General features: G+C 33.5%; 1 protein-coding gene across 3 annotated transcripts in view; it reads right to left on the bottom strand.

The window, feature by feature from the left end:
• Positions 1–13,711, bottom strand: part of LOC128165184 (zinc finger MIZ domain-containing protein 1-like) — a 56,958-nt gene that overhangs the window by 36,592 nt on the left and 6,655 nt on the right. For all 3 annotated transcript variants that reach the window (XM_052829437.1, XM_052829439.1, XM_052829438.1), the window contains 2 exons: positions 11,422–11,803; positions 2,469–2,582 (listed from right to left, as the gene is read on the bottom strand). In XM_052829437.1, coding sequence (XP_052685397.1) covers positions 2,469–2,582; positions 11,422–11,481 — 174 coding nt within the window. In that variant the 5' untranslated portion in view covers positions 11,482–11,803. The remainder of the gene's footprint in view (positions 1–2,468; positions 2,583–11,421; positions 11,804–13,711) is intronic.

Raw genomic sequence — 13,711 nt, 5'->3', positions numbered from 1 at the left:
TTCTCTCGACCAAATTATTACATATAGCGATTCATGAACTGCTGGCTTGCAGCAAAGAAAATTTCAATTTTGATCAATAACGGCATGGCTAAAGACCAGCTACTGGTAGTGGTAATTATTAACAGGCATTTAACAGATATTGATCTTCTACAGAGGAAATGATGTGGTTTATCCCCTGTCAATTTCCATCATTGTTACTCAGTCTTTTTCAGTACAAAATACACGTATTTCACCATGGACATATACAAATTATCAAAAGAAGTTACACACAATTTTGTGTGAATTATAATCCATTCCGGGATTCAACACTTTTTTTAAAGCATGTAAGCAGTCTTTGTGGAAAAGGGAGAATGTTTGTGGACATTCATGGGCTGGGAGAACCTGCTTTAGATCAATAAAAATCAAACATGAATTGAATGCTGTAAATCGGGGGATGTTGACTCTAATTAACAAGTCTTGTCCTAGTTAGACTGAATGCCAACACATGAGGTTTTGATAATTTAGTCTATGATTAAATATTTTTTTTTTTAAATCACTTATTATAGAAAAATCATAGTTTTATAAAGAAATCTAATACTGTAATCTTTTGAAACATAATTGTGTTTGTTTATTGGTAGAGATTCAGAAGACACACACTTATTAATAACTACCCAATCAGAGTCTTACAACATAGGAAAAACTGATAAGTCTGAATCATTTGATGACTTTTTTAAAAATCTGTATATTAAGCTTGCAAAAGTTTGGAAGCACAGCTGTATGCAATGATACAACACCAAGGGTGTTAAAATCGCCATCAATTATTTGTATTTATCTTGCTTATCTTGAAATGAATTCTTAATAAGTTCATATGTTTAAATGTATTGTTTCTGTGTAAACTGATAATTAAATTCCATCTTTCCAATGGTAGTGCAAGTGAATAGGTCACAAAGTATTGAATAGACTTATAACATTGAACTATTTTTAAAAAAATTTCACAGGTATGAATGAATTAGAAAAAAAACAAACATTCTGGAATTCTGCTATTTTCAGTAAAATAGATATTATTAAAGGATACACATATCATGCAAAATTTAGCATGATATTGAGATATTTATTTTTCTTTAAGGTGGCTCACTACACCGTGAAATATTTTTTCAAATCAGCAGAAAATTACTTGATTATGATAGATATCATAATGGATAAGAAGTATTTAAGTCTAATAGGCCAAAAATATGCAATTTAGAATAAAAAAATTACATTTTCAAAAATTTAATTTAGTTAACATAAACAAAAGCTCCAGGCGGATTCAAACTCATGATCTGCGGTTCAGAAGCCCAATACTTTAACCACTGAGCTATATGAAGATCTACAACCGAAATGAATGATATAAACAGTTTTAAAAAACATTTAAATTGCCATCTTGTGACGTAGCGTCTTAAAAAGTATGAGTGAAGGTGTAGTGAGGTACCTTAAATGTACTTGGGACCATTGAAAATCCAAATAAAGACTAAAGGCAAGACACCACCTAACTTCCATGTTTTTTTCTCTATTTTTTCTATCTCTGCAATGTCCTTTTCCTTTTCATTATGCCAAAATTATATTTACATGTTGCATTATTATTTTTTCTTTTTGGATATATATAGGTTCAATTGAAAATATATACTTTTACTTTTTTAAAAAGCATTTAATTGCCTTTTGTTTGCAATTAAAATAAAAATTCAAAATATTCTAACTCCGAAACTAGCCTGGTAATGCACCCTGAGTTTTTAGACATTAACAGATTTTAATGCAAATAAAGAAGGCATAATCTATCTAGGAAAATTATCTAAAACTGAGGATCATAGCATCTTTCCTGAAGAAACAAATGTACCGAGGAAAAAATATAGCTGCTTTGAATCCTCTATGATTTTAACTTCAAACTTTATAATCTTACATGTATTTCCTTTCTTTTTAACAATACAAATTACTTTCCTGTACATGAGATCAGTGCCAATATTTACTTTACAATGCTGCAAAATGAATTAAGGAAACTGTTGCAGAGATCCTGTAGCGCTGCACATGGTGAATGATAAATATTGCTGTATTCATGATGGTAGCAGCACTGAAATTAAGCTGATAAAGAAAGAAACAGCATGCACAAGCTGAAGAACCCAGCACTCTTATCCAACTACCACACCTTCAATTGACATTTACTAGAGGGGGGCCACTGATCTGTTTCAACAAAGTGAACTGATATATACCACAGAACGAAATCTGATTCTTACTTTTATGTGATACCCACTAAGAGTATATCAACTGAGAGAGAGAGAGAGAGAGAGAGAGAGAGAGAGAGAGAGAGAGAGAGAGAGAGAGAGAGAGAGAGAGAGAATGGAGAGAGAGAGAGGGAGAGAGAATGGAGAAAGAGAGAGAATGGAGAAAGAGAGAGAGAGAGACGAATATAGAGATATGTAATGAGATGATTTTTTTTTCACTACAGTACTGATACTCACAGTTAAGCACTGCATAAGACTGCCTTCAAAAGCCTTCTGAAAAGCTCTGAGGTCAGAACACCAATCCAAAAGTTCTCGAGCAGCATTTTGGAAGGCTCCAGGGGACCCCAAGTGCTGAAAATAAGTCAACAATATAAATTATCATAGACTTGTCCATCATATTAAACTGAATGTTTACAAGACAGTTGAAATACTGATGTCCTTCAAAATAGGACTGTTGTAAGTAATTCATCAAATCAATTTTGCTATATTTTTAAACAAAACCATATTAGGCTTATATCCAATACAGATAATTTAAATAGATAAATTCATATTGATTAACCAAAATCCAAGAAATCAAAGAACTTTTAAGATTACATCGAAATTGAAGATTGCTCACATGTCTTTCTCTTATTAATAATATGCATGTAATTTATATATGCTTGCTAAACTGTAATGAAATGACTGTGAAATTTGGTGCAAAGCAAACCCAAGTTCTTAATTGTCATCAAAATATAGGAGACAATGGCTTAAAATAGAAAGAGATTGTTCAACAAGTATTGAATAAGGGGACAACAACAACACAGAGAGAGAGAGAGAGAGAGAGAGAGAGAGAGAGAGAGAGAGAGAGAGAGTCAGTCCTCAATATTGGAGACAATAAAAAGATAAAGATGTTGTAAAGTCATAGACTCAATAAGGGAGACAACAGCAGAAAAATAGAAATTTTGTTAACATACTCCTCAACAAGAGAGACAACATCAGACTTGTTAACATACTCCTCAACAAGGGAGACAACAGCAGACTTGTTAACATACTCCTCAATAAGAAAAACAAGAACAGGCTTGTTAACATACTCCTCAACAAGGGAGACAACAGCAGACTTGTTAACGGACTCCTCAATCAGAGAGACAATAGCAGGCTTGTTAACATACTCCTCAATAAGAGAGACAATAGCAGACTTGTTAACAAACTCCTCAATGAGAAAGACAATAGCAGGATTGTTAATATACTCCTCAACTAGGGAGAAAACAGCATGTTAGTTAACATACTCCTCACTAGGAGAGACCATAGCAAACATATAGAGAGTTTGTCAACAGACTCCTCAATAAGGGAGACCACAGCAGACCTGTTAACATACTCCTCAATAAGGGAGACAACAGCAGACCTGTTAACATACTCCTCAATAAGGGAGTCAACTGCAGACTTGTTAACAAACTCCTCAATAAAGGAGACAGCAGCAGGCTTGTTAACATACTCCTCAATAAGAAAAACAAGAACAGGCTTGTTAACATACTCCTCAACAAGGGAGAAAATAGCAGACTTGTTAACAGACTCCTCAATGAGAGAGACAATAGCAGGCTTGTTAACATACTCTTCAATAAGAGAGACAATAGCAGACTTGTTAACAAACTCCTCAATAAGAGAGACAATAGCAGACTTGTTAACATACTCCTCAATGAGAAAGACAATAGCAGGATTGTTAACATACTCCTCAACTAGGGAGAAAACAGCAAGTTAGTTAACATACTCCTCAACTAGGAGAGACAATAGCAAACATAAAGAGAGTTTGTCAACAGACTCCTTAATAAGGGGGACAACAGCAGACTTGTTAACATACTCCTTAATTAGGAAGAAAACAGCAAGTTAGTTTACATACTCCTTTTAAAAGAGAGACAATGGCAGACAGATAGAGAGTTTGTTTACATACTCCTAAATAAAGAGAAAATTGCAGACAGATGAAGAGCTTGTTGATATCCTCCTGGATAAAAGAGACAACATCAGGCTTGTCTACAAACTCCTAAATAAGGGAGACAATGGCAGACAACAGCAGGCTCATTAACATACTGTAAATTCCTAATTAAACACGCGGAATTTAAATCCGTGTAAAATTGCGAGAAGCATCCCTTGCGGATATTAAAATCTTGCCATTAATTTATGAGATTTTGGAACTATAAGAAATATGGATAAATAATACAAAACTATGGGATCACAGAATTAAGAACTCGCGTGTTATAAAAATTTTTTTTATAGTACTCCTCAATAATAAAGACAAGAGCAGATACAGTCAGTTCAAGCAGATCTTTTAAAAATACACCATAGTATAGCATTGAAATTGCATAGCATAGCATTGGAATCTCATACCACAGAATTGGAATCACATACCACAGCATTGGAATCTCATACCATAGCATACAATCTCATAGATTCTCATTTATCATAGCATATCATTGCATAGCATACAGCATGATTTAACTTGGTTTTAAATGCCTTTATTTAAAAGAATAAATGTTCACATTTTAGATGGATTCATTAGATTTCATGATGGCTCAATTTTCGTCAAATTCATGGGTACCTCTTTTCTACAAACTAACATCCCCCACCAAATACATGTAATAAATTATGGTTTTAAAATATTTTCTTTAATAGATATAAGAGAATACAGGAAATCACATCCCCATGAACTTGTAAATTTAAAGCAATACATGAAAATTACCATAGCAAAGCGTAGCATACCATATTATTAAGCTCTTCATTTCAGTTTCTCATAGCAAAGCATTTAAATATCATAGCATTGCATTGGAATCTCATAGCATATCATTAAAATTTCATACCATAGCATAGCATAAAATTGTAAAATATATGCATGAAATGACTGAAGATAGAGAGCTTGTTAATATACTCCTAAAGAAGGAAGACAATGGCAGAGAAATAAAGAGTTTGTTAACATACTCCTCAAAAATAGAAACAAGAACAGATAGAAAGAGAGCTTGTTTACAAACTCCTAAACAAGGGAGACAATTGCAGACATGTAAAGAGTTTGTTAACATACTCCTTAGGAAGGGAGATAACAGCAGGCTTGTCTACTAGCTCCTCAATAAAAGAGACAACAACAGACAGATAAAGAGCTTATTAACATACTCCTCAATATGAGAGACAACAGAAGAATGTAGATCATGTCAAAATAGTCTTAAAAAGGAAGACAACAATGGACAGATACAGAGCTTGTTGAGATGCATTAAATCCTCGATAGATTAGACCTCAATTTGGATAACAACAGCAGAAAGATATAGAGAGATTGTTTAGATATTCCTCAATAAGTTAGGCCTTACTGGTAAAAATGAGATAGTCATCTCAATATGAGAAAATTTAACAGATAAAACTATAACTCAGGAAGGTGCATTATAGTCTTCAACTAGAAAACAACACCAAGTGATAATATGACCCTAACCCAGATAGACACAATCAGGTGTTAATAAACCTAAGTTAAGGATACAACAAAATAGGGGTAAATGTTAGCCTCCACCAGGAAGACAACAATGAACCCTCAACAAGAAAACAACATAAGGGGTCAATGAAACCATAAACACAGGGAAACAACAGTTGTAACCTACCCTTGAAGAGGTAAACAACACAAGGACTCAGGACTCAAGCAGGGAGACAACATGTAAAATTCTACTAAGAAAAAAATAACCATTAGTACATTTAACTCTTGACCAGGCAGTCAGAACCAGGGGTAAATGTAACCCACAATCAGGAAGACAACAACAAGGGTAATTTAATTCTCAACCTGGGAGACAACAAATAAATCCTTAACCTGGTAGACAAAATCATAGGTAAAAGTTACCTTCAATCAGAGACACTACACCAGGGGTAAATGTAACCCACAACCAGGAAGACAATAACAGGAGATGCAGGAGTAAATGATACCATCAACAAGGGAGACAACAACAGGAGTAAATGATACCATCAACAAGGGAGACAACAACAGGAGTAAATGTTACCATCAATCAGGGAGACAACAATAGAGGTAAATGTAATCATCAACCAGGGAGACAACAATAGGAGTAAATGTTACCATCAATCAGGGAGACAACAATAGGAGTAAATGTTACCATCAATCAGGAAGACAACAATAGAGGTAAATGTAATCATCAATCAGGGAGACAACAATAGAGGTAAATGTAATCATCAATCAGGAAGACAACAATAGAGGTAAATGTAATCATCAATCAGGGAGACAACAATAGAAGTAAATGTAATCATCAATCAGGGAGACAACAATAGGAGTAAATGTAACCCTTAATCAGGGAGACACCAACAGGAATAAATGTTACCTTCAATCAGGGAGAAAACAACAGGGGTAGAAAGTAACCCTCAATCACTGAGACAGCAACAGGACTAAATTACGGGGAGACAATTACATGAGTAAATGTTACCCTCCATCAGGAAGATAACAACAGAAGTCAATATTACCCTCAATTAAGGAGACAACAACTGAGGTAGATGTTACCCTTCATCAGCAAGACAACCACAGGACCAAATGTTACCGCAATCAGTGAGAAAACCACATGAGTGAATGTAGATCAGGGAGACAAACCCAAGGATAAATGTTACCCCGATCTAGAGAAATAAAACAAGGGATAGTTGTTGCCCTAAACCAATTAGACAAAACCATTAACGAACCCTAAATCAGGAAGCCAACACCTGACGGATATCTTACCCTAAATCAGGAAGATGACCACAGGGGTAAATGTTACCCATTATCTGAGAGACACCAACAGGAGAAAAAGCTACTCTCAACCAGGGAGACAACAATTAAAATTAATGTTTCTCTCAATCAGGGAGACAACTACAGAGGTAAATGTTACCCTTAATCAAGAGACAACCACATGGGTAAATGTTACTTTTAACCAGGGGGACAACAGCAAGAGTAAATGTTGCTCTTAATCAGGGAAACAACAACAGGAGTAAATGTTACCCTTAAAAAAGAAGGCAACACAAGTGAGTAAATGTAATCTTCAATTAAGGAGACAACAACCAGGGTAGATGTTACCCTTCATCAAGAGACAACCACATGGGTAAATGTTACTTTTAACCATGGAGACAACAACAGGAGTAAATGTTACTCTTAAAAAAGTAGGCAACACAAGGGGTAAATATAATCTTCAATCAGGGAGACAACAACAGGAATAAATGTTACCCTTAAAAAAGTAGGCAACACAAGGGATAAATGCAATCTTCAATCAAGCAGACAACAACAGGAATAAATGTTACCCTTAAAAAAGTAGGCAACACAAGGGGTAAATGTAATCTTCAATCAGGGAGACAACCACAGGAGTAAATGTTACCCTTAAAAAAGTAGGCAACACAAGGGGTAAATGTAATCTTCAATCAGGGAGACAACCACAGGAGTAAATGTTATCCTTAAAAAAGTAGGCAACACAAGGGGTAAATGTAATCTTCAATCAGGGAGACAACCACAGGAGTAAATGTTATCCTTAAAAAAGTAGGCAACACAAGGGGTAAATGTAATCTTCAATCAGGGAGACAACCACAGGAATAAATGTTACCCTTAAAAAAGTAGGCAACACAAGGGGTAAATGTAATCTTCAATCAGGGAGACAACCACAGGAGTAAATGTTACCCCTTAAAAAAGTAGGCAACACAAGGGGTAAATGTAATCTTCAATCAGGGAGACAACCACAGGAGTGATTGTTACCCTTAATCAGGGAGAAAACAAGCAGGGAAGTTTTAACCTCGATCGGGGAGAAAATGTACTAGCCCATGAGGAGGACACTTTTGAATCTCATTGAAAGGGGAAATAGATTTAATATTAATTTGGTTTTCTTCCTCACTCACTGACAAATGCTTCAGTTAATAGTTCCAATAGGGTTAGATATTCAGTCTATTTTATTCTCTCTCATCAATATATATTCCATACACCAACATAGGGATAAGGATGAAAGTTCAAAACCTAATTAGTTTATGAAGAACTTATGAATTATTTGTTATAAACCATCATAGTAGGTGTAATTACCATGTTGCAATCATGACTGCAGTGATGTACTCTGATTTTAAAAGTTTAAAAATCTGTATTTTTAATATAAAGCAAAAACAGATGGCCAGTTATGCATTCCTTATATCCACTGCATTATTGATACATTGATTAAGGAGAAAGAACCAATTTTCATATTGACCACTACTATCATACCTCAGTTTAATACATTTAATCTTTCTAACCACATTACTCCTCACTCATGGATCAATTATGTTATGTTTTGAGGGAAAAATTTGTTTGCCAAGGGGCTGGGTGGAGTGGTTCTATGGCCTATTTTCAGTTTAGTAACTTCCCAGTGCAGTCAATAAGTGTAATTTTAGCTGGGGGGGGGGGCATAAAGTGATTCACCAAAAAATGTCACTAATGCTAAATGAAACTTCTTTTAAACTTAATCTTGTGAATTGTGTTTCAATTATTATAAATTTTGTTTTATGTATACAAATTCCCCAAAACCTAGCCGAGTTGTGAATGGAAACAATAAATTATAGTTTCTGGAATTTATATTGATATGATTATAAAGGATTTTGGTGTTGTTATTTGCAGTCATATCATTTCCAAGTAGACAATTCATTATTTCATATTCTCTTCATCTATTGCAGACAAATGATGAATGTAATGTGGGATCTATTTATTGATCACAGTCGAAGAGACAATAGCCTCCATCCTTGAGTATATCTGAAGGGAAATTGATACTAAGTTAAAGCCACAAATTAATTTTTTACAAATAAATAATTAACAGACATGGAGAAGGACAGACAAAAAAAAAGAACATTATAATCAGGCTACATCTGCTGTTTCTGAAGTCTAAAGATAATCACTGGAGGAGTGTTACCAAGGAAAGTGTTACAGGCACTTTCTAGCAAATAACTGTACATTGAATTACTGCATGATGCACTTACAAATTCTTATTGCCTCTATATCAAATATTGCATTAATCAGTTAAAGATAAGATATGATGGTATCTATTATGTCCCTGGGGGAGTGGGGAGGGAGGGGTTGTCTGGGTATACAGGGTGTGTTTGTGTAACTTCATGCATGCCTTCTCAACTTTTTATCTTACTGGTATATGAATCTTCATAAACATACAACATTGTAAAATAATCTTAGTTGAGAACTGTATGGTATTTCGTTGAGACAAAATTTGATCTTGATTGAACCTTAGTCCTAACATACAATAATTGGGCAAATTCTTGCTTGCTTGACAGAACAGTAGTTTTTTGGAGATATGAGACACCTCAATATTGTGACATACCTTCTTTCAAAATAAGCAATAAAACTATACTTTTACATTTTTCGTTTTGAAATTTTGATGTTTGATGTCAGTGTAGGGCAATAAGTTAAAGCTTCAGCTACATTTCTGCAAGCACTGGGGCTTAATATACATTTTTTTAATGTTTATAAGAATTTTTAAAAGCATTTCATGGTAAAAAAAAAGGTGATTATATTTTGAATATAATGTACTTTCATTCATGTTAATATCTTATATGTCCCAAACCTTTTTTAAAATGTCCTGGGAATTGAACATCAAATATTTCAATAAAAAAAATTATTTTAAAATTTTTAAAAACTAAAATATATTTATACCCAGAGTTATATACTTCATAAATCTTGTGGGTATTTTTTTAGCTAAAAAAAGCAATTTAGTTAGCATCCAGTGACATGCATTGAGTTTTTTAAAGTTTTGATTACTGTTTCATGATGCTGATGAAAAAATTACAGCTAGCAAAAAATGAATGTGTAATTATCCTTCTTTACAATCCTGTCCACATGATTCAAATGGATTGATGGATTTTGTTTAATTTCCTTGGGATATACATATATCTATGCATATGATTACCAGGATACCAGTCTGCTTGTGGCACAGATGTTAGCGCTAGGGGGTCATTAATGTAGTGCCTGGAGAAAACCCAGAGAAAACTCACTTGTCCAAGTGGACAACCACCATACCCTTTCACATACAACCACTTTTGAAAGGATGAAATGTTCAACTCTCAGTTGAGATATCTCTGTAAAATGAGGATATCTCCTGATGACAGATGTCTTTGCATGTTCAAAAAGAAATATTTCTTTCATTTATGTAGCTATGTCTTTCAAATACATTAGTTTTATGTAGCTATGTCTTTCAAATACATTGAAAATATTTACATTAATGGATATATTTCTTTAAGTTAGAGAAACATTTTTCTAAGTTTACGGTTGTATGGGGCACCTGGTGATATTGATGTAGAAAGAAGTACATTATGATTAAAATACTTTCACCATTTTACAATTTTCAAATTTTACAATATTTTTACCAAACAATATGATATATAAAAATGTTTAAAATGGGATTCCAACTTATGACTTTCAGACTTGTAGCAAATGCTAAAAACCATTGTGCTACGCTATGAGATAAAAATTTTGGGGGTAAAGATTTATATAAAATTATGCTTGATTTTATTGTTTATTTCGTTGGGAAGTACATCACAATGCAGAGGTGTCCCATACCACCTTAAGAGATTTTAAAACAAAATGAAAGGAGATCTTAAACTTAAAAACAGATATCTTTAAAAGTAATAAAGGTATCCTTCTGTGTCAAAAGAATAAGAGATGGGGCTTTATCTTATAAATACAGCTAATAAATACAAAAAGATCAAAATATCTCTTTTTAAAAACAAGAGAGGTTTAATATTTCCAATAAGGGATATATCTAACAGAGATTTCCTGTGAAATGTTGAACTGGACTCTGATATAAATTCTGAGTACAGCTTGTTCTATTCACAGATTCCTACCCCCTCTGCAGGTGTTTCTCATCATTTCAATACACTTGAACCTATCCACAAATACACATCTTTTATTGTTGAGAGACGACGGTGTTCTCTTTTCACTAGAAGCTAAGCTGCGTGTTCTGAAGAGAACTGAAGGCCTCGTTTTTGGCAGCATGTTTTTATGTGCCTTGATGTACTACAGATTGATATTGCTGCCGAGTTTCAGCCAGATCATTCGTTAAATCACATTGTTGTCGGATTGCTCCCAGTTTGTGTTTGTCTAGGATTAAATGCTTCTATCTTAAAACTGTTCACTGCATTTAGTATAGTCCCCTGACTCATCTGTATTAGTTTAAATATAAATTAACTTATTTGTAATCTAACATACCTGTTTGATGCAGCTTAGTCGATCATTTGTTTGTTGAATGTGTCTGTCCATTTCATTCATTTTGGCTCCTATTGAATGCTTTATCTTACATCCTCGTCTATTAGTTTGTCATGAACATCCCAGTCATGTATCAGACTTGAAAAAACACATTTATTTCACATCATAAAAACCGCAGTGAGTTTAGATCATTCCACACTTAGGATGCAGGGAGAATTTCTAACAATTTGTTTTCCTCTTTTTATATGTCCAGCTTCCATGTTTTCTTTGGAGTTAAACTAAGCACCTTGAATCCAGAGCTGGTGGCTGAATGAAAATATAGTCATTCTACTCAATTTTTCATTGACATTACTGTCACAGCAAGGAGTTTGGTAAAATTCATTTTCTGAAAAAGAAAGAAGAGGGTTTTTATAATTGAAATGGATATTAAGCACATTAATTTACATTTGACCAGGAAAACAATTAGAACATAAGGATGAAATTCATTTAATTATTGATGAAATAATTTAAGCTAGGTAAACAAAAATATATAACTATATACAAATAATATACAAACAGTCTAAATATGAAAAAAGCAAAGGACTTCAACGAGAGGTAAATGACACAGTTTGTTTATGAAGGATCAAAGATATTTGAAAATCAGATTATTTAGTTATTAAACTTTATATTTAAAGTTGAACACTTAAAGTAAATTTCTTGCTGGGAACATGCAATTCTACGCATTATCATCAGGGTTAATATTTCATTTATGGTATATTTAATTCCCATATTTAAAACCACACCCTATACACCCAAAAATAAAAAAAATCCAAATACACAATAACAAAAAATTGTCATTTCATACGAAAAATTTAAGGAAACAAAAGAGAGGTAACTCTTACCTAGAAAATTTCTTGAAGACGAATTGTGTATTATTGAACAATTTCTTTTCTGACACTATTGCACTAGCTGTTTAGAGTTTAAAAAGTTTTCTCTTAGTTTTACTCACTGCAAGTGATTGAAGGATCACTCACTTTTCGATTTAAATTAAACTTTTTTATCTACTAAATTGACAACATTTTACAAACATTACAGATTAATCCTAATCTTCACAGGCAAAATATACCTTTCCTTTAAAAAAAACATTCTTTCCTACTGTCAAATTTAAAATGAAACAATTGTTGACGGGGGGAAAAAAGAGGACAGCTGAAAAACAAATCACAGTACAAAACAACAACCCGAATCAATTATACGCATATTCTTCTTATTACAATAGCAGAAAAAATGTAAAGGGCTGGGATCGGATCAATAGCTCAAATCTAGAATGTTATCAATTTACAAGACTCTTTCCAGCCGCTCTTTCTATGCATTCACTAATATCAGTGTCCCCAAGGTGAACCGTACTGTATTGAAAGAGGTAAAAACCTGATGAAAAATTTAACATCAGAACTTACTCCCAATAATGATGTTTACACACAAGTTGATACCATTTTATTGCCTTAAGTGCTTTCTAAAAAATTACAGACTGATAAACATTGAGTGATGACAAATAATATTTGAATATATATTAAGGGAAGGATAGAATGTTAAAACGAGAGACTGTTATGATGGAACTCCGGGAAGTGTGCTCATGATTTTGTGCATTATATGGCATTTATGCCCCAATACATTACACTACTTATTTACTAAACTTATATCAAGTGCTAGCCAGATGGGCATTTTGAAATGGCAAAATAATCATTTTTCTGTGAACAAGCACTTTTATATTGATTGAACTAACAAGACTCGTTTATTTCTGTATTGCTAATTGAACCATGCATCCTAATTTAAAAACATTGTTGATCAAATGCCTTGAAACTATCCCCATTTTCACTATTACCATTTTCAATTTGAAATCTTCTAGATGATCCATTAAATTAAGGACATTTGATTGTATATAAACAAACTGCACACCATTTTGTGAATCACTTTATTAAAGGGAATGTTTTGGTGTGCAATTGACAAAGGATGAATGTGTTTTACCAGCACACCTGACTTGGATGTGCTAAAGGAATCTCCTCTCCCAATGATTAAGATTGCACCGCTAGACCCAGTTAAACCTATCAGGTTACATTAGTCGGCAATCTTTTTGTTCATATTTCATCAGACATGACCACCAGAGCTAGTAGGTTGAGATTCTAAAATGTTCTGAAGAGAGAATGAGATCAAATCCACAACCACTCCTTTTTATAGCTAGTATTGTTTATATAAGAAAAACCCCAAGTTGTCAATAACCATATATAAATTGAAACTTGATAATTTCATTAAGTATTAC

Source organism: Crassostrea angulata, chromosome 10 (genome assembly GCF_025612915.1).
Source record: "Crassostrea angulata isolate pt1a10 chromosome 10, ASM2561291v2, whole genome shotgun sequence".
Taxonomy (NCBI): Eukaryota; Metazoa; Mollusca; class Bivalvia; order Ostreida; family Ostreidae; genus Magallana; species Magallana angulata.
The sequence above is the reverse complement of the archived record's forward strand: the minus strand, read 5'-3'. Positions and strand labels throughout refer to the sequence as shown.